The 22,704-nt window shown below is 38.9% G+C and overlaps 1 protein-coding gene across 3 annotated transcripts in view; it reads right to left on the minus strand.

Annotated features, from left to right (window-relative positions):
- Positions 1-22,704, minus strand: part of tcf4 (transcription factor 4) — a 257,661-nt gene that overhangs the window by 100,736 nt on the left and 134,221 nt on the right. For 2 of the 3 annotated variants that reach the window (XM_080867581.1, XM_080867580.1), the window contains exons 8-9: positions 10,692-10,821; positions 8,910-8,959 (exon numbers count right to left, since the gene is read on the minus strand). In XM_080867581.1, the coding sequence (XP_080723707.1) occupies positions 8,910-8,959; positions 10,692-10,821 (180 nt within the window). Of the gene's footprint in view, positions 1-8,909; positions 8,960-10,691; positions 10,822-12,604; positions 12,748-22,704 lie in introns of those variants that run through there. The other variant, XM_080867582.1, reaches the window with a different exon arrangement.

Genomic DNA, 22,704 nt, shown 5'->3' on the forward strand with positions numbered 1-22,704 from the left:
TTGACAAACAACAATAACAAACTTGTGGCGCAGGGAGACAAAAAAAAAAAGAAAAAAGAATTAATTAAAAGAAAGAGGCCCATCGCCCGCAGTGGAGAGATGAGAGAAAACAGTCAAGACTTTTTGCTTAAATGAAGTGCACTCACACGCTGGAGCATACGGGAGGGCAGCAACACGACAACAGGGAAAAACAAGTCAAACTAAACAATGTACAGATACAGAGAGTATCGACGTTCCTTAAACATAGAGAAAATCTCACCGTAACAGCCAATGAATTAAGGAAAGAAAGGCAAAAAACATCTTGATCTAATGGAAGTTGTCAAATATCACTGAAACCAAGCTGAAAGATGCTAAACTTACACAAAATGTTCCAGAAAGCATTAGTCCATTTACATAAATACATTGTGTCTCAAAACATCAAAAAAGTTTAATTTGAGACTAAAACACTGTTATTGCTTCTAAAGTCATCAAATTAAGTGTACAAGTCACCAAATACGGAAGTGTTTTATATGCAAAAAAGAAATAATCACTGTATGGCCTAGAAATCTGCTGCTACTGCCCCTAGTGGCCACTTATCAATTTATCTCGCTTTAAAACAACTAAACTGCACAAAGACAGTGAGGCCTTGAGAAAACACTGAACAATATGACTCAATATTAAAACTCAAGTATCCTCCCAAATATATTTCTGATTCTGTCATCTTGTCACTTCATATACACTTGTTTCCCCCCCCCCCCCAAAATGGCCCATAAAACAATTAAAAATCATACAGAAATGATCTAAGTTAATTAAAGTCCGCTGTTGAGCGTTCATCTACTTCCAACAGTAGAGCAGAAAATGAGAATAAAACACATATCCTTGGCTCAAACACTGTCTGGACCACCATCCACTATAGAGAGTACAGTCTAGGTGTTGCTAATTAACCCTTTAAAGCCAGTCGGAGCAGGCACGTTCCGTTTTGCGCAACTATTTTTAAATCCCGGTAGCACTGCAACCGTGTAAGCTAGCACAATGATTTTTTTTGCATATGAAACCGGAGGAGTTGTACTTACATCTTATGCCATCAGCTTGTCCTAGGTCACAGTTTCCTTCCACATATAGCTTTGCAAAAACTGCATAAAAAGCACTTGCAGCAACAAAAACATAATATTCCAGAAACACGCTTTGCCGATTGATCAGCTGTTTGTTACCTGCCCGAAACCGGAAGTGACGTCATTTTGCGGAAATGTAGGGTTTTTTTTTAACCATCAGGGCCTTATGAGCCTATACTTGTGTTTTTAAAAGTTATGTTTGACTTTATGACTTTCTGTGTCATTTCTGGGATGCTGAGGACTCATATTGCACTTCTGGAAATAGTTAATTTTGATGCATATGCTGTTATTTTTGCAAATTTGCATTATAATATTTATTTTTGTTTTTCCTGCAGTATATAAAAATTGGTGTATTTCAAAAAGAAAACTATGAAGACACTTAAAATAAATTTCCTGTGGTGGGAAACTATTTTGTGCAACTTTTTTGTATTTACAGTTTTGAGGGATAAGCCTCTTAAATTTCTCTAACTAGAAATATATGTTAAAAAGACAAAAACAATTTTCAATTTTTTTGTAATTTATTGCACTTTTTTGCAATTTATGTAAGTACTATGCACTTAATGCAGACATATTGTTAAAATTTGGGCTATAATGGTTGTATTGATGTATAGCAACTTGAAATGCTCCCAAAAAATGGCTCCACAGCATGTAAAAATATAATATAAGCTCTGGCGGACTTGGTTCTATGGTAGGTCTTAAAGGGTTAATAATTATGTATCAGTTATTAATACCCAACACAAATAACCTTCAAATAATATACACAGTTTGCAAACGTCCCTCAGCTTAGTTGTTTCTTTTTGCCTGATTCTTGATTAAAGTGATGAGGACCTTGATAGGTAAGGACATTTTGTGGGGTCTTCACTTTTTCCAAGAAGGTCACTATTAAGGTTACTATTGACTATATTGATTATATATTGATATAATCATCCTGTAATCTCCTTTCTAAAGCTAAGCGATTCCTTGGTAGTGAGTCCATATTTGGCACAAAAATGTGAACTACTGACTATGTTTGTTCCCAGCAGTGCAACTTGGTGGCTCAGTAAAGAAACACAAATTTGGAATTTATTATCATAAAGGCTTTAACTTTGCAAGATAGACACTTCTTTCCCGCACTGAAGTCAGAGCACTGGGGCAACTCTTCATTGCCAACAAGGACCGGGGGAAACATTAAAACCTCCAACAGCTCTCTCAATGTACATTTTATTTTAAGACAAATCTGAAAAACAAACAAACAAAACAATCAACCAAACAAAGAAAAATGGCCTTTTCTTTTAGGTAACTATAGGGAGCGAATCTGTCAACACGAGACTCGGGATGTTTGGATGGAGAAATGTTTCCACGCTGTTTACTCAAAGCCATTTTGCTCACAAAGAGAACTTTTGTTTTTGGCCTTTCTGTGTCTCCATAGAATTAGACACACACACACACACCCTGTGTTTCTCCCTCTCACACACACATGCACACACACTAACATTACAGGCATTCCTCTGTGAAGTCGTGTTTGTAGTCAGAGCAGGTGCAGGCTGGGCAAAAAGCGTGTGCGTGCGTGTGTGTTTGTGTGCGCATGTGTTTGTTATTTCATGTCTACGGTTTGTGACACAGGACGTCATCATTTAGACAACCAGAACATTGTATGTATGTATATTCATTCTTCTCCTTTATAAAAATATTTCTATAAAATCCACAAGCTATTGTTTTTTCTGTCAGACGCTGGTGCAGCTCCTCGGAGAGTCCTTGTGATGTTTTTTCACTGTGGTTGTTCAGTACACATGTATAAATATAATATATAATAACAATAACAATAGTATAAAAAAAATCACCAATCACACTCCCACAGTGTTTATTAAAGGAAGATGCATTTTACATTGATAATAATAAGCTGACCTTTGACCTTACAATTTTTTTAAATGTTGTGTTAAAAACATACATAGTAACTACAAGAAATAAATTTAAAAAAGAATTAAAACATAAAAATTTTAGTATATGTTAAAACATGTATGTGATACATACACCTTTTATATTTTAACCAGTAACATTTAGTCAGTCATACTGTATAATCTACACTAATTGTACACAAAAATATTCACCAGCATCAGTAATGTTTGCTAAATTATACAATTATGTTTGGCTCAGTGTCTCTGCTGTCAAAAATGCTTTTACATCTACCCTACAGTAAATATTTTAAGGCTTCTGGTGAAGATACAGATCAGAAAGTAAAGGGTTTTAACCCCTAAATATGACAGCCAACCACTAAACAAACATAACAATTTCACACCTTACATTAAGTCGTAAATATAGAATCATTTGTAGTTATTAATTTATGGACATAATCAATGAATTAGAAGAAAGAAATTCAAATTCAGGATTTTATCCTTTAACATTTAAGCGTTTGCTCCTTTAAACTGAAGGATTTCAATAAGTTTAACTGATGTTTAACTTACACAAGAGCATCCTGCAGAATCAACACATACAGTTGCTGTAGATGACTGAAAAGTGACCCAAATTATTTGAAAAGGAAAAACAAAAAGCAAGAACTCGATTGACAAAAAAGAAATCCTTATCAAATCATTTCAGAGTTCAATTTACTGCATTACAAAGAAGGCGGCAGGCAGCTCGCTTGGCTGCTGGAGGCAGGAATGAAAAGACGCCTCAGCCTCCTTGCCGTTGCTGTTGGCAGCAGTGTTGGAGGCCGGACCATTCGGGAAAAAAAGACAGGGAAAAAAAAGAGGAGCAGGAAGGATTTCTGAACAGACACCCAAATGCTCAGCTCTAAAAATCAAATGGGAAAACTTGCAGGAAAATTCTTTGTAGGGCTGATCCGAGGTTAAAAATAAGCAGCTGACAGGCTTTATAGGTTCAATCCCTACAGCAAGGCACCAACTATCAATTTCATATGGAATGTTTTGTAAGAAACAAGAAACAGTCTGGTAAGAAAAAACAGATCTGCATCCCCTCCTGGATTCATGCAAAAAAGAAAAGAAAAGAAAAAAAGGGGGCTCAACACATATTGCTTTATTTACTTAAGAAAAATCACAACTGCATGCAAGCCAGCTGTTTATTCTGGCAGTACGGGGTATTACCGTGTTATGGTAATTCAGGGATGCCGTCATTGCTCATATGAGTGACACTACACACGTGGACAGCGTTTATCTTTTTAAAAAAAGGTCCGAAGTGTTTTGGTATATACTCAGCCTCAACATGAACATAGATACATAGACTAGAGGAGAGCATCTATGTTGCAGGGATACACAATTTATATAAAAGCTGTGTAAGTTTTATATTATTTTTTTTTGGGGGGGGGGGGGGTTATTATAATGAAATACCCGTATATAACAGTTAGCTGTTATCTGCAGCTGAGACCTGTTTTTATTTTATTTTTTATCTCATACTTATTAACATTTTGATGAATGCGCTCAATAAAAAGTCATGCGGTATTAGCCACTAGCTGTTCCTCTTTGTTCGCACTCTAATTCTGTTTAGGCCACGATAGCTGGGTACACAACGCAAAGATCAGACGATGTCGATGTTTTCAGTGTCACTAAAACACTAAAACACACACTTTAACATTGTGTTAAAGTGTGTGTTTTAGTGTTTTTCTCAGAAATACAAAGTTTAAATCTCTTCCCTCCCTCTCTAAAATGTCTAAAGTACATCTCAAACCCAAACAGAAGCGATTATGAAAATGAACACCTGTCAGCAATGCTTTTTCAGAATAAAAGCCAGAGCTTCAGACGAGGCCGGGTGCTGAAGCTGACTCATGGCACGACAGAACCTGGGCCTTGTGCAATTCAAAGACACCTAAAATACAAACCGAATGCATTTAAGCCCTACAAAGCTCTCGATTCACTTCCTGCTCATAGCCAATGCTCGTGCCAAAAAGCTGGTGGAAAGTGCCTTGGAATTTATTTTCCAGCAGGGGAACCAACCTCTCCATTTCACAGGCACTAGGTCCTCTCCTTGTTCATTTTCTCTACATGTGAACGGGGGGAGAAGGCAGGATTAGTCACATCACAGAGGTGGCAACAGAAACACAACGGAGAGAGGAGACAGCTCAGACATGAAGGCGAAGTAAGTGCAGAGAGATCCAAAACCTGGATCACCTGCCTGTTGACACTAGACTTTTACAGCTGAACAACTCAGTCAGACATGAGTGTGAGGTTTTTATCTAGCGCACAAGTCATGGGAAGGTTAGAGACCAAAACTCCTGAGCAAGCTGGCCAATAGACAATCCGCTACAAGTACAAAACAGAAAACTCAAGATGCTGTGTGGTACAAATGAAGCTGAGCTGAGACTGAAAGGTTTACATGACATGAAATTGTGGAAAAAGTGTCAGAAATGATCCCAACAAGCCAACCCTGTCCTGTTTACATTTAAGCTACTGATCTGCACCAGCAAACATGCCTTGAGAGGAACACAGTGTCACAAATGCTAAGGTAAACACATGAACTACGTCTAAGTCAATTATGAGTTAGGAGTCAATTATTACTGATTCAGTTGTGATGACTGAACGTGCAAACCCGTTCCATCACGACATTAAAGATGAACGTAGCATCAAAGTGAAATCAATACCAACCTGCTGGCTAAAACCTGCATACAGTCTGTGTGTATGTAGAAAAACACTTTCCTGACAACTTTATAGGGCAAATTTGTCACTTAAAGGGATGCTAAATACAACATGAAGCCTATTTTGGAAACTATTTTGGAAAATGATGATATATCAAGGTGGTGTCTCTGGGATTCACAGTGAGATGTGCCCCATTTTCATGGCATCTGATTTTAAAAAGGTAACATGGCAACAGCAAAAGTCCCTCAGTCTGAGGTTTCATGGTGGGACTTCACCAACAATCGGGTGATGGCTACGCCGATCTTTCAAGTACAGCCTACAGTAAAGTTGGTATGGGTAGAAATTTTAATCTTTAGTCTTTAGATCTAGTTGCCTGTGTGACTGACACCACTAATCAACAGCATTAAGTTTTACTACCAAAGTAATATTTGGTAAATAAACAGGAAGTTTAAATGAGCTTAATTAAAGTGCTCTATGATTAATCAAGATTTTGCTGTCCCATAGTTTGACCATTTCAGAGCAAATCTCACTGCGTATAAACAGCACAAGCTGCACTCCATGTTTTGGTGCAGAACTGTGGTGTGGCGAGAATTTTCCAGATCATTTACAATCAGAAACTCCAGTTTTAACTCGTCAGACGTTTTGTTTTTGCATTTTCAGATTTATTTCCACAGGGTACATATTCACACAGTGCTTGTATTTTGAAAATATTTTATAAATGAAAGCTGCCTTTCAATACCAGAATTTTCAAATAGTGCACCAGCAGAATTCCTAAAAATCCTAAAGTGTCAGAGATTGTGCAACTGGTGCAAACAATCACATTTACAGGGATTTGCAGGGATGTGTCATCAGTCAGACGATGTATACTCAAAATCTGTCGGTCTTGATGTGAGGTTTGTCCTATCCTTGTTTTGTCTAGTCTTGTGGTAAAGCTCTATCAAGATATGAAAGGAGACGATGGCTGATGCCAATGTTCTTCATTGTCTTTACCGCAATATCTATAGCACTTGTTTAAGATTAGGAAGACACAGTGAGCATTCACTTCAAATCAACATCTTTCACTCAAGAGTGGCATGCAGGACTCAGTCCCCAATCTGTGTACGCAAACTATACACATAAACGCTTTCCAACAAACCCTCCAGGCAACTTTTTTAGAAGAAGAAGAAGAAGATGAAAGAAGAAGAAGGAGAAAAAGAAGAAGAAGAAGCACTGAACAAACAAGGTCTAAGTTGAAACAGATGGAGTGGTTTAAAGTTTTCACTGTTGCAGGGTTTACTGTCTTTAGTTCTGGTATAGAAGAACAATGGCTCCCACTGTAATAATGTTTTACACCATAAATGTTACAGTGATATCAAGATGAAAAAGAAAAAAAATCCTGTTGTGGAGTTGAAGAAATGTAAAAGTAACTGAATATTACAAAAAAAGTTTTTGTAATATTTTGGGATGTAACTGGATGGTAAATTCCTGCTCGGCAGTGGCAACTGTTTGCCGTCACGTTTTTATTCACATGCACCCAAGATGATCAGGGTTAACCTGTTAAACAGACTGCACACTTCTTCCTGCCCGCTTTTCCTTTTTTCCCCTCCTTTTTCCCTTCCTCTTCCTTCCTCCCTCTCCCGGCTGGTGCAAGCTGATGTAGACACAGAGAGGCGGAGGAGAGAGGCAGGAAGTGGGGACAAAGCAGGCCAAGGCCACAGAAAGGCGGACTCCCGCCGAGCCAAAGAAGCGTCTGACATGCCGTACATTCAGCCGTCGTTAACTGGCCATTAATGAGGTCACCGTCGAGAAAAAAAAAACTCTCGACATGTATAACACCTCATAGTAAGAGATAGAAATAAATCTAATGAGCTCCAGATCCGTGAAAGAGCTATAACATGTCAGTTTGAAATGCTGAATTTATAAGACAAAGAAAAAGAAAATGACTGAAGTAAGACTGAAGACAAAAATACACAAGAGTGCAAAAAAGGTGAACAAAGAACAAAGAAAACACAAACTAAATAATAGAAGCTCTTATTCTTAAGGTGAGGAAGACTCCAGGAACACAAAGGGAAACAGCTGCTTTGTTCCTGAGTCAAACAGCATCCCTGCGTCAGGCCTCAGAACAGCAGCCGGGGTCGATTCAGCTTTGGAGGAACCAATAATCACCAAAACAGGATCTTTTTTCTCTGTAAGTTTGATCATATTTACTGTTGGAGTTTCCCCAGTGTGCATTTAGTCTGCTTTAGCCAAAGAACAATAACTATTCACAGGCTCTCAGATATCTCTGGCAGTGCAAACAGCTCAAACATTCAAAAAACAGAAAATCCTTGAAACTTTGGTGCACTAAACTCATCATCCACCATCAAACTGATTGAAGGTTGATTTTTTTTCTCAGCTGATGGACGAGTGCTCCTGCTCGTTCTTCCTCTAACTAACTAATGAATATTTTGGGGAAACCAGTACAAAGTTAAGTCTACAAAAACAGCTCGTTTGTTTGCTAAAATCTGCGTTCAGCTTCCATTTCCTAATGCAGGAGAACAGAGTCTTTGCTTCCTTTATAGGATTATCTGTCTGAATTGAAACTCTTCTTCTTTTGATTTGTAAAAAGACAAAAACAAAACAAAAAACACCACATGTACGACAAAAAGCCGACAGCTGTTTGTGTCCAGCTCGGCTCTGACAGCATCTTCATTTCCACAGATTTCCAAAGCCAGCTGATGTGCTAGTTTTTCGTTTTCAACAAGTTTTGAGTTTCTTTTAGGTTTTCTGTCCTTTTATACCTGCTGAAAAACTCCATCCATTTAAACCAACTGCTGAGTTTCAGTCCACAATGTCACGAATACAACTGAGCAAATCAATTCAAATTAAAGAATAAAACAGATTCCTTACATATACAGTTTTTATGTGTTCATAGTCATGAAAAAAAAAAAACACCTTTCGGGCATCATCTCATGTTTTTTATCTTGTAAGTTTTCTAAAAACCAGACATTAAATCGCTAAAAATAACTATTTATGAATAGAAACAAAAAAAACCAACGTGACAACAAAAAAGCCAACAGCTGTTTGTGTCCAGCTCAGCTCCAAACAGCATCATAATCATTTACATGTACACAGATTCACAAAGCCACGCAACGCTTGCTTTACCCTTTACTGACACAAAACCAGCTCGCGGATTACAACAGAATGAGCAGCCTCTTCATGGCACTCGAGCAGAGACAACAGCTCAGAAATAATATCTGAAATATCACAAAAAAAAGAGCATGTTATCACTTACCGAGGACGGCAAGCCAGGAGGGACCTTCCGCACTTTTTTTGTGTGAATGTCTAAAAGAGGGGAAAAAACAATAAAACAATAGATGAGGGTTTACCAGGCAAAGTGGCTTTTATTGGTCTTTTAAAAGACGCTTTTTCTTTTTCCTGGGTCGTTTGAATTTAATCGATGAGCTGGAGAGGAACGAGCGAGGCCGATATATTTACAAAGGAGGCTTTCACTGCAAACAAGTACGACACAATAAGATGCACGAAACACAACGACTGGATACGAAAAGAGACAGGGTCAATTATTTCCCCTTTGGTTTTATAAAAACAGGGTGTGCGGCTTTTGACATGTTTATATTATTTTTCAGGGTTTCTCTCAAGGGGAGCAACGAAGCAGTCTATTAACTTGGAAGGTGAGACTTTGATGGAAAAATGAAAGAGCGTCATCCTTAGAAATTGGCCTCGAGACTCGTGTGCATGTGCGTGTGTGTGTGTTTGTGTCTTCTCAAGGCTAACGCTACCAAGGCTACCTCCACAGCCGCTATTGTCCTGCTTTTCAAAAGGCTTCCCGGAATTTTCCTCTCCTAAACACCTCTTTGAAAATGCACACACACACAGAAAAGACAGGACAGTCACATATTTGTCAGTCTTCTAGAGTGTCCAGGTTAAAATAGTTCACTAGTGTCAACGCAAATGAAGGCAGGCGATTATTGACATCCTGCTTTCTTGTTGCTGTTTTAGTCTAAGCTTTAGTTCAAAGCCTATAGGAGAAAATCTCAAAATTAATAGTCACGGTTGATTTTATTGTTACATTTCAGAAGGTTGTATGTTTATGGTTTTAAGAGAATTTCAGAGCAAGAAAAACGATTCGAAACAATTAACAAATGACTAAAAAGTAACATCAATAGCATCCAGTGTTTCAGGAACACAGTGGAGTTGCACATCAGGTTTTTGCTACCAGCAAAATGCAAGCTGATGATACAAGTTTTTTAAAAAGGCGTTTTATTTCTTGTGGGAGCCACAAATTGCCACAAGTTGTTTATTAAAAATGACAACAGCACAAAAAAACCTTAGTCATACTTATTTTTAGCCTCTTTGGACAGATGGCTATCCCAACACAATGTAACACAACCTCAACCTAACAACACACCTAAATGATGACTCATTAAATCAATGCAAAACATTTCCAGCTACCCAGCTGACTTTTGTAGGACACGGTAAAACCGAAACGTTTCTGTTTGTAAATTTGGAAACCTTAATTTCTTTTTAATCTCATATATGAAATATTGATTGGTCATCAATAAAACCATCAACAGTTCTGGTTTCTAATTGGCTGACAGGTGGCCGCTGAAATCAAATAAGAACAAACGTCAAATAAAGCTCTTCTCTGCCACTTATGGTGACTTTTAAACTGCTTCAGCTTCTACAAGCAGGTACCTGAGCGGTAACACTACCTGCACACTGCGGGACCCACGTGGAGCCACTTTATGTACCGACAGGGCAGATGGAGATTTCCAATGAGTGTGTACTTGTCATTTGCTAGTTTATTAGATCCACCTAATCTACAATCTATGTGATAATAAAGACATATTTGTGTGGCTATAAAAATAACTGCAGGATTAGATGTATTATCTTCATTTATTCATTTATTATTTATTTGTAAGTTAACATGTCTAGTAGTTTCCTTGTTCGTGCTCTTTAGCTCCTCTTTTAATTGTCGCGATGGAGAAAGGAGCTACTGGGACAATGTGAGTGTCTATAGCAAATATATTGTGTGTCTTTGTGTGCGGCTTCTCACCCATGGTGTCCATGTGCAGCGTTCTCCTCCGCGGGTTGGAGCTGTAGTGCTGGTAGTACTGACCGGCCGGCTTAGTGGGTGACGCCGCACCGGGACTCCCCAAGCCCAACTCACCACCACCCAGTATGGACTGGTCGAGAGACATCAAGACACAGAGAAAGAGAGAGAGAGTTAATCAAACTCATCATTGAGTGGAATCATGTGATCATGTGGACCCGTGAATAGAGACGAAAACGATGGTTATCAAGGCTCCAATGGCGAGACACAGCTAGTCACAAATTCAAATACTGCCTGACAAAAAATATGCAGATACACATCTTCACAAACAGATTTATTTGATGTATCTCGGTGTTCATTTTTAGATCCAAATAATACAAAATCAGAGGGATTTAAGCGAAGTTCAGGCTGTTTGAACTGTTCTAAACATCTCAACTTCATTGTCTTGACAAAAATATTAGAAAAAATATAGTAACAACTGAATGTTTTTATTTTTTTGTAGTGTAGAGGAACAAGAAAACAGAACCTGGAAGGTATCAGAAGTGTCAGCGGATCAAAGAGTTAAGTGTCACTTGCAGTACTGACCACTGAAACATGAACACTGCTTGAAACAAAAGGTTTTGATCACTTTACACCAGACAGTGAAGTTCATGTTAGACTGTTGAGAATTTACTGTAGTATCGTTATTCTCTGTAATATTGGAATAGTTTGAAAAGGAATTAGGTGGAAAGGGGAAAGAAATTGTTTCAAAGGTATTAATGTAGACAATTCAGTGCATTTTTTGAATTATTTATTTAAAAAAAAGTATTTTTAAAATAATGGAAATGCTAAAAGAACAGAACTGAAATGTTGTCTGGAGTCCTGAAGAACATAACAATGGATGTTAGATGTCTGTAAATGTAATGAATCGAATCATCAACATGTTTAACACACTGTATCTAAAAGGTTCAGTGAAGCTAAAACACTGTTTACAGAAATACCTGAAACATCACAGAATAAAGTCACAATACACTGGCCAGTTAAACTCTACCTGCTACAGGATAATAGCAATGTCAAAATTAGCACTCTATAGATAAGACCCACAAATTGCAAAAACACAAGACAGGCCAGAAAACTCCACAAATGTGACGGTAATAACAACCTTCAGTGCACAACTGCAGTGCAGCAATGTTGCATTCACTTAAAATGCAGCAGTCGTGTCATTGTCGCTTAAAACTGAATTGAGTTCCAGTACAGGGAATTCACCTCAAGTATGGAAAGGGCTAAGGATCAAAGCCATGAAGGCTAATATGTTGGAATGCTAGCTCTAATAAATGAAAAACGTTTATGAAAATTAAAATGATTCAGTTTTCTGACTTAATTAAATTCTATTTATGCCAAAATCAAATGCAGAAGATGTACATGAAATTCAACTATTGATAGAGATTCCTGACCTCTATATGATCATTACCTTCTATTCCATATCTCTTCTGCAATACAATGATTTTGAATGTGTGTGTCACCACGAAAAAAGGAAATATTATAATATTTAGTAGAAAGCAAATTAAGAAGTAAGAAAGTAGTAGTATGCATGGTTTACTATAAATATATGGAAGTTAATGAATGCCAGTATTATGATACAATAATTTAAAGTGAAAATGAAAAGGAAAAAAGAAAAATGAAACTCAAATTTTAAGGTTAACATTTAAAAAAATACATAAAATAGCCAAAATTTTAATAATACCTCCACTAACAAGTAAATCTTCAAGCATAGCTTTCTACACAGCACATAACTAACGCTATAAAAGTTCAGCTTCATACAGACACATAAATGACCACCCGGTTATCAAGACGCTTCCTGTAGACACAGCCTACCTGAGACACCTCAAACCGAGCTGATAATGACAAATGAAACCCTGGTTAGTGATGGTATTTACCTCCATGAGAACGACCCCATGCTGCCCAGCGTGGAGATGTTCACCTCACGGCTCAGTCTAACTTCTCCTCGCTCTCTAACTTATCTTCTCCTCTCCTCTCTCTAGAGCTGCGACTCTGTTTACGGCTCAAACTTAGCAAACCGCGCACACATTGTCCCGCTAATTAAGTTCAATGATTTCGGCAGCAACAAGTGGCATCTGGGCTGATTCTGAGAGGAGAGAACTCGAGAATAAAGGACAGAGAGGAGAATGGAAGAGAGGGTCATTTTTCTTTCTTTTTCTTTTTTGAAAGTGGGACAAAAAGTAAGTGAGGAGGAAAGAGGTGAAAAAAGAGCCGGCCTCCCCACCCCCCTCCTCCTTTAAATGGACTCCACCGCCACTCCGTTAAAGTGTAGAAGACCACCCCACCCTCCACCCCCCCATCTTTCTCGTTAAGTAATTAGTGTGCAGTGTATTTAAAGCAGAGGGTGGAGGAGTGTGTTCAGGGTTGTGGGGGGGTGTTTCGGCCCTATTCTGAATTCTGATCAGCGAGTCGGCTGAAAACAAGAGTTAGCTTGGCACTGCCGGGCCAAGGAAGGCTTTTCTCATGCTAAGCAGGGCCTAAGTAGGCCAATTACAGGGCCAGCCTCGGTCTTGGAGCCATTCTCCGGCTTAAAACAAAAGGGCCCTTGTCTTAAATAAAGTCAGTCACACACAGAGAGAGGCAGAGGGAGTCAGACACAAAGGCACACAGTCACACACCATTTCAGTCATCCTGTGTGTTTCTCTGTGTGTGTGTGTGTGTGTGTCGTCAGGGGGTAAAAGGAGGTTCCCACTAAAACAAAAAGGGGTCTCATTGATTGTGGTCGCTTTTCTTTCTTTTCTTTTCTTTCTTTTTCTCCCCGTCCTCAAACATCGAGCCAGGCTGGTTGGTCACCCCGGCAACTAGACAAGCTGGAGAAGAGAGCAAATGTGCGTTTGTCTCGCCGTCTGCGACTCTTAAACATTTATCTTACATGCTATCCGCTCTTATTACTCCAGCAGATACGAAGGTGTAGCGTGTGAAGTGGCTACTGTGGGAGCATGAGAAAAAGAATAGATATTGTGACCTTTGACCTCTCAGTGGGGGTGAAGCATCACAAAAAGAAAAAAGAAAACACAACAGAAAACAGAAAGCCTGTCCTTTTCTTTTTACAAACCTAGACCGTCTTGGATTTACTGTAATAGAGAATGATCGAACAAGTTTATATTGTGTTTCACGTCGTGTATATTTGCACATATTTTTGATGTTGTCTGTCCTTCATTATGAACTGCAGCCATTTGGTCAGTGCTGGTTGTCTTAAAATGTGCCACATAAATACACGTTGGATTGTTTAGGTCACGTTTTTAATTCAACCAAGAACTCCTTACAGTGCTAAAACATGTTTTTGAAACTTTTTTTAACAGGATTCGCATAAACAGAATAAAGTAAAAGTTACAAAATTAAGCAGACTACAGCTCGTTGTTATCTATAACTGGTCCTGAAACCTGTGGTAAACCAAACTCAACATACAAGATAATTAGGTCTAATTTCAAATGAATGAACATGACGCATCTCGAGCTTCTCGAGCCGGGTAGTCGTTGGTCAGAGCCTGTAAACAACTCGTTGTAAGCCGTTTCCTTTTCGGCCTATCTAGAAGACTCAATGTACTCAAACTGAGGCTTTCCAGTTAATACCATATTACAAGTGAAATGTTAGCTATACAATTTTATATGAGATGAAGAATATTCCAACATTAATAGACTTTAATAATCAACTGAATGTTTAATTTCTTCTGAAATTATTTTTTTATTTAAAAAAAGCATCTTTTCTTATGAAGTCCAGGTAAATTTAGCCAGCCCGAAACTTTTTTCTGGCATTTTTGACACCAGATGAATGCAAAATTACATAAAGCAGCATGATGTGCCAAATTGTAAGGTAGGCAGGTATAATATTTAACATTTTCATATGATTTAGTGCTACTGGATGCTGACAGTTAGATCCCAGATCTGCAGGTATTTACTGCAGGTATTTACTTCTAAAAGGAAAAGACAAACATTATCAGAACCATAAAGCGCGATCTTCTGGGAAAGAATTTAACTTCATATCAATGGTGTTATTTCTCGAGCTAAAAACTGCAACTCTCAGTTTTGTTTTCTTCTTTGAAACCTGAAGAACACACAAATTTTGCAAAATTACAATCTGCCAATAGACACAGCGGTAAGCGATTTGTTGGGCCAATCAGCTTACTTGACATTTGTGGGGCGCTTGCATCGGCTCCTCTGTGACCTACAGTTACCCACAGCTCCCTTCTCTGCATAGACCTACAGGGATTTATCTTCATAGTGTTATCATTCCAGCTGTACTCTCCTGATATAATCGTCAGGTTCACTCCTCCTCGCTCATTCTCCTGCTCCTGTTTTACTTTCTACATTATCATGTTTTCTCTCTGTCATTATCTTTCTCTATGCGTGTATGTGTGTCTACAACACAGACACACACAGACACACACACACACGCAGAGCTCTGTTTCTCACAGAGCTGACTGGGCTCCGGTACCCAGCTGCTCGCACAGACGATATTAACTAAGATAGATTACCAGAGAGAGAGGGAGAAAGGGAGAGGAAGATGCATGGACACGGACGGAAACAGAGAGAAATGCAGAAGAGGAAAGCGAGTGGCAAATAGGAAATGGAAAGAGAGGACATGATAGGAAAAAGATGAATAAAAGACGGTGAAGAGTGAGGGAGAGGCATAAAAAAAGAACGGAACAAAGTAGCTGGCATGATGGATGGCTGACTGGCTTCAACAAGCTCGACGTTCCTTATAAATACGAGTGTTTTCTGTCTCTCTCCCCTAAATCGCTCCCTCTCCCACTCGACCACTCTGTCCTCGTGTGACTGAAAAAGCAAACGCTCACATGTCATCAATTTCCACCATCGCAGCCATGAGAGACAGACACAGAGAAAGAACGAGAGAGGGAGAGAGGCAGGAAGAAGTCATTAATTACCAGGAAGTGCTGGCGAGGCAGCGGCGCACCTGTACGCCAGCTTCGCTCCAGCTGACACACACATGTGTATATACAAAGACACACACACACACACTCCTGAGGGAGAGGGGCCTGGAGGCTGCTACCACAGACTGTAAAACCAGCAGAGACAATTGGAATAAAACCGGACGCTCACGTAAGACAGTAGAACCACCAGCAGCTCACAGTTGGCGCCATTAAACAACTTAAATAATAAAGAAATAGTGCCCATCAAAAAGCTCAATATTCTGTATTGGAAGCAGCACGTGTGCCGAAGTAGGACAACGTTTGGAATTTTATTGTCTTATGGGAATTTTTGATTGATCTTATGTGGACTTTGAACAGCATATGCTGCATATTAATTAAATCTATTGTGACATTATATAGTTTATATTACTTTTGATTTACTACTAGCGTTTATTAATCAATAAATCAAACTTTAAAGTTTACGGTGGCATCAACTGGGACAGATTAACCCACACAGGGGAAAAGTAGCATAGCATTTGATGCTGTGCTCCCAAGAAAAAGCACAGCATCAGTATCAGCGCGGAAAACAGCTGAACCATTTATTGATATCGCTGGTCATGAATAACATTTTCCATTTGATTGTGTTGTTTAAATGCTGCACCAGGACCTTTTTTTTTCTGCTTTTGCTGTGAATTCCTAGATGATTAGCAGAAGCTATTGTGGATGTTTTTTTTCCACATCCAGTGACATAAACAAGTAATATTTCTTAAAGAGTCCCCAATCAGGGAACCCCATCCATTAATCTGTCAACTTCCAATATAGCCATTTCATCTTCAGGTCAACTCTTGCTTTCCCACTCACAGGTCATAATTTATGAATGCAGATAAATGTAAAAAGCTAAATTGTCTTCAGATGATGTGCAATGGTTTTGAGATTGCATTTCACCAGATGTGTTCCTGCTTTTGCTCTCCACACAAGCTGTTCATTAGAATGCAACCAAAGCTTGTTAAGATGTGATTCATCAATAGAACTCAAACTACAAACATAATCTAGAAAGAGTCTGGTGCCATCAATCTTGTACTTTTCTTACAGATTCTGCACGGTCACGTGCGTGCACGTACACAGAGATTCACCCAACAAATACCAAAGTGGATGTGTTAATCACGAGTTGTCCTGGAATGGCTTTTACCACCTCCTTAATTCCTTTTTTCTATCCATCCATCCTCTTCTGCATGTAGTGCAGTATTGCATCTTAGCAGAAGCAAGTGTCATGAGGCACGAGGTGGGAAGCACCGCAGACAGGCCAATCAACCATTCACACTCACATTCATACCTAATTTAGTCACCAATAAACCTAATGTGCATGTCTCTGGAGTGTGAAAGGATATATCAGTGCAGACCAGGCCTGTGAGGTGATGGTGCTAACCACCACTCCACCATACTGTCCTTCTTCTTTTACAGTAATTGATGAGAAAATGTATAAATGTGACTTGTGTGGGATATCAGAAGAGCTTTGTTGTTTAATTTGGTTGCATGAGGTTGTTGCTGTTATCATGGTCAGCAGTTTTACCATGGCACCATGGAAGACACTCTAGCACCATAATAGAGTGAGCCACTCTTGAAGTCACACAAAGCTCACAGTCACTGCTGAACTAAAGATTAGTCCTTATCATATTTCATTTTCTATTGATCTACAGATGTGTATTTAAAGTAAGTATTACTAAACTTATCACCTCATTGCCAAAGCATGATCCTGGGCTCTCTTAAGGTCTAGACTGCCCAGCCATGGACATGACCTTGAAGGTACATGTTTTGCATTATATACACACAGACACATATATATATATAGCAGATACTGTGACTATAAGTGCAGTGATCTTTAAAAGAAAGAAATTAATATTTGATTGACAGAAAGAAGAAAAAACAAAAGAAACTGACTTAGAATCATTTCTGCATGATTTTCTTCTTTTTTGAGAGCTTAAAACAACATTATCAGTGAGCTTCTTCAATGACGTGTTAATTTTTTATGCGATGAATTGTTTCATGCCATCTGCTGGATGTGATAAAAAGAAAGGGCTTTTTAAAAGGACAAAAAGTATAAATGTAATTTTTGTTCTTTATGTCAGTGGTTGACTGCTTCAGGCTGACAGCTGAGAGGGAGTGTTGGTGTATCTTGCAGCTTCTATATCTCTCTTCAAAGAACTGCACAGTGAAGTGGCTGCTGGTTGTGGAAGAAGTGTTTTTCCTCATTCTAGTTTCCCATTTCAAGCCTTTTCTTTAAATGATATCCTTAATGTGGCTGAACACAGAGGTAATGGTGTGATGATATGTGACAGACGTGCACAGTTTTAGTCTTTTATTTGAGGTAGGTCATGTTTGAATACCACACTGGCATAGTGGACAGGCCTAACAAAAATGTGTGTTGCTTTCAAAGACAGCAAGTGAGCTTCAACCATTTTTTTATGGAGGAGCCTTTATGATGTATTAATTGCTTTCAGTCGTGCTCTGGAGGACGTCAGGAGAATCAGGTTTGGACACAGTCGGACATCACACAGTCTCAGGAACTGGCAGGTTAAAGAACATTCAGAGCTTATCGACATATGTGATCTCACATGCAGCCTGCAACTAGGAGCAAAAATTCTGGGCGGCATTGCATGTGTGAAAAAATGCTTTTGACACGTCATAGTAGGAAAATCACAGGTGGAACTGGGATTGTTCGGTTCCATTCAGAGTCCCAGTGAGCCGTGGCAGTGAACCAGAATGCACAAAAGCATAAGCAAATGTTTTTCCAGCCTCAGGCTCAGGCCACACAATTCAAAGAGCGCACTAAAGAAGGGACTGTAAGGAAAATAAGACGTATTAGGAGTGACAAAAAGAATACAGCATGGCTAAAACAGAATAAAGTGGAGGAGGTTGAAGGATACACTCAGATGTGACAACAGCATACGTTATCATATCAAATTACCCTCGACTACAGGTGGGCAGCCCTGTTCTGACACACCACCATCCCTGTGCCAGAAACGTGTTCGATGAAACAAACATGGAGCTCATGGAGACCCTCAATGCTGAAGTTCATGGCTCTTTGCTGCACACCACACCATAAACACCCAAATCTCTGTGGCTAAATATTCAAATACTGAAATGTTAAGGAAGCAGGAAGTTAAAGGAAAGAAAAGCTGCTCTGTGTCATATGATGAAACATAAGACTGTATGTTTGTGTAGAAAGTTATTTCAAGTTTCAACAGAACAAAGCATCTAAGAAGCCGACAGAGCCAATCAAATTGCAGGACTGCCATGACAACACAAACACACAGAGAAACAGCCAGTAAAATAAATCCACCAGAGTCTGTGTGTGTCATTTAAAATGATGCTGGTGTAAGAAAAACCTCAGGGACAGATCACAGCAAACACACACACACACACACACACACACACACACACACACACACACACACACACACACACACACACACACACACACACACACACTTCTGCAGTAGCGAAGGATCCACTCGCAAATGCCAACTTCCTCCATCTTCTAACTGCTCCAAACACCCAATAGCACACACTTTTACTCAAACACAGCAAACACACACACACACACACACACACACACACACACACACACACACACACACACACACACACACACACACACACACACACACACATACACACACACACAGCAGTTCAAAGCATTTCTCCTTAATTAGCGTTCAACGCTTGGCTTGACAAATAAATAGTGATCATTTAAGAACACTTAGAGAGGAATCAGACAGCACATTACACCTCACAATATCTGGCAGCTTCCTGGATGCAATTAGGGGGATTGGGGGGGAGTTAAGGATGAAGGAGAGAGAAGGGAGGAAAGAGGTAAGAGTTAGAAGCTCAAAGCAAGGAAGCAGAGAAAGGAATCTCGAAGGAAGGAGAGAAAAAGAAAGGAGAGGAACAAAAATGCAGAGAGTAAAAGACAGAAAGGAAAGTTTGGTATGAGAGGAAAAATTACAGATGGCAGTTGGTTACAGAGGAAAAAGGGAATGAGAAATGACAGAAGAACTGAGGGGAAAGGAAGGAAGAAGGTTCAAAGTTGATGACAAGTGACAAACAAGTAGGGAAGAAAGGAAACAGGATAAAAGAAGAAGAAGAAAGGAAGTGTAAGGATGACAACGAAAGAATGAGGGAGGAAAAAAAAAAGACGAGAGGGACAAAGGTAAAATGGAAGGGAGAAATGGAAAACACATGAGCAGGGAGGAAAGAAGGAGGTAGAGATCAGGAAGGAATGACAGTAGGGAGGAAAAATTCATAAGGAAAAAGACGACAGAGGAGAAAGCCAGGAAGAAAGATGAGGATGGTAAAAGGAGGAGAAAAATGAGAAAAAGACAATAACGGGACAAGGAATGGAAGAGATTAAAGTAAGAACAATCTGAAGAAAGAAAAGAAGAGATGGAATAAAGAGGGCGAGTACAGAACGACCTTAAGGAAAATAACAAATAAAAAATGGAGAGGGGGCAAATGGAAGGAGGGGATCATGAAGGAAGAAAGAGGAGGAGACCGGCAAGGAATAAATGATGGATGGAGAGACAGATTTATATTTAGAGATGAAAAGAGAGATGAAAATGAAAAATAGGCTTCCCTGCAGTGCCATCTTGAACTGATCACTCCCATCATGCATCACTCCCAGCTGCCTTTACTTTGTAGTTCTGGAGACTTTTTAGTCATTATGACCAGGAGCAAACAGACCCAGAAACAGAGCTCAAAGAATGGATGTTCACATTTCCCAATCAAACATATCCTTCAAGTCAGAGCTGACACGTGATTGGCTGCAGCTCCTCTAACCTTCGCTAAATTCGGCTTCGGGAAAACCGAGTTGAACTGAACGAGCAAAGCCCCGGAGTTCTCCCATAAACGTGAAGACGATGATTCATTTCCATAATCAGATGGTTGTTTCAAACACTAACCTCACATCTTCTAAAAGGCATTAATTTTGGACATTTTTACATATTCGTCCATTAAGGAGAAATTAAGCCCTAATGATGCATGAAAACGTCGGGGATATGAGCTAGTGCCGGGAAACACTTGAAATAAAACTTAATATGACTGGATGATTACAATGTGGCTCTGATAAGGGTAAAAAGAAGCAAATCCATTTAATCTGTTTTCACTTTTATAATACTTACTAGTATAGGTAGATAATGGATAAATTAGTTAGGTTTTTAAAACTTTCTAAAACTCTGTTGCGGCTTGGATATGACTGCTTAACCTACTTTTGTTGAATTGTTATTAAACAGAAATAATACATTTTTAAAATTTTCTGATGTGCCTCTTTGAGACTCTTTTAATGTATCCACACTTCCTGTTGTTTCTCTCTTATTTTGCTTATTTTACCTTTGGAAACAAATCATATTTAAAGCACAAAAAAGAAAAAAAAGCCATATTCCAGACCAATGGAGAGTGAGAAATGTAGGATATAAAAGAATGAAATAAGCAATGGTGATTTCTTTTTTAGATTTGTATAAACTAACAATATACAGCAGGGTGACACCGATATATACTTTTTAAGTTAACTTAAAATAGGCATCACCTGATGATTTCCAGGGAGCTAGAAACAGCATTTATGCAATATTTTAGTTTCATTTAAAACATTAATATTAGGGTTTAACCCTGGGAAACAAGATTCCCAGGAAAACCAATCAGTACTATTTCACGATTCCTGGGAAATGCAATGGTGAGAAATAGGAAAATATTAAGCTGGATGCAATACATTAAAAAATATATATAGTCTATTAAGGAAATGCAAACCATTGCGGTTACATAGCACATGTATGTTCTGACTTCTGCGTTTGTACGGTAGCACCTTTTAGCCAATCATTCGTTCTGTTGCAGGCTATTCGCACCACTGCTATAGCAACCAATGGTGCATTTCCTTAGATTGGAGGATGATGCTGTTAACTGCAAACTTTGTGATCAGGTAATAAGATGTTCAGGATGGTCAACAAGAGGACACCATCAACATTTAGACACTCAGCATGAAGTTCCAGAGGAAATCCCATGAAAGCATTATATAACAAAGCTAAAGATACAAGCCTGTCCTAATAAAGGTTCTGCTAACTTTGCATGAGCATTCATTGAGTTTACGAGCGTAGATTATAATTTAGCCTTCGTAACCTGTCCAGGACGCACACCACCCTGTGGTAGCTGGGATAGGCTCCAACCCCAACTGGCGACACTGAATTGGATAAGTAGAAGAGAATAGATGGATGGAGATTATAATTTATTGCTTTGCTATTACAGTAGGTATGCTGCTTTGTGGTCACAGCCTTTCATTAGCAGAGTGACAGTAATATTTCCTCACATGGCATGCTGAATGCAAAAATGGAGCTTATATTTAGGCTAATGCTGATGACTGAAATTGTGTTTTTAGCCTAAATAATTATCCGAATAATCCGCAAAAGTCATATTGTGAACATGTATGCATATTTCTATTTGTTGTATTTAGTGCTGCTTTAAATGTCAGGGTCTAGCTGATTTAAAATGTCAAATTTTGGGGAAAAATATAAAATCCTAATTATTTATCATACAAGATAAGTGTGTATGTTTTTACAGGCTGTTCACTGAGCTATATCTTTAACCTCAGTGTGGACCACGCTCTGCTGAGATGAGAACATTTAAAGTATTTTGCTGCTTCTGTGCTTTTTATTTGTAAAGTCAAAAAAAATCTTTGAAATGTCCAAAGCTTGGGCTGCATTTCATTCTCATTTAAAGGAAGTTCAAGGTCTGTGGGATCCAGGAAGTTCTTGCTTCATCTGCCACAGATAAGAATCCGAGAGAAGACCTGCAGAACTGAGCTCTGATGAAGGGAACACACATGAAAAATATCAGCTGGCTTTTCCACAGCTCATAGATCAAGACTGGATTGCTGTGTGTGTGTGTGTGTATGCGTGGGAGAAAGAGAATTAGTGCAGTTGCTGGTATATGTATGTCAGCATGTGTGTGTATGTTTGCATTAAAGTTTCAGCACTATCGTGTGTGTGTGTGTGTGTGTGTCAGCTCTGCAGTGTAGATGTGACAGCTCAGTTCTGTTCTGTGTCTGTTACCAGCTGTTGTACC

This window comes from Rhamphochromis sp. 'chilingali', assembly GCF_963969265.1.
Source record: "Rhamphochromis sp. 'chilingali' genome assembly, chromosome: 2".
NCBI lineage: Eukaryota > Metazoa > Chordata > Actinopteri > Cichliformes > Cichlidae > Rhamphochromis > Rhamphochromis sp. 'chilingali'.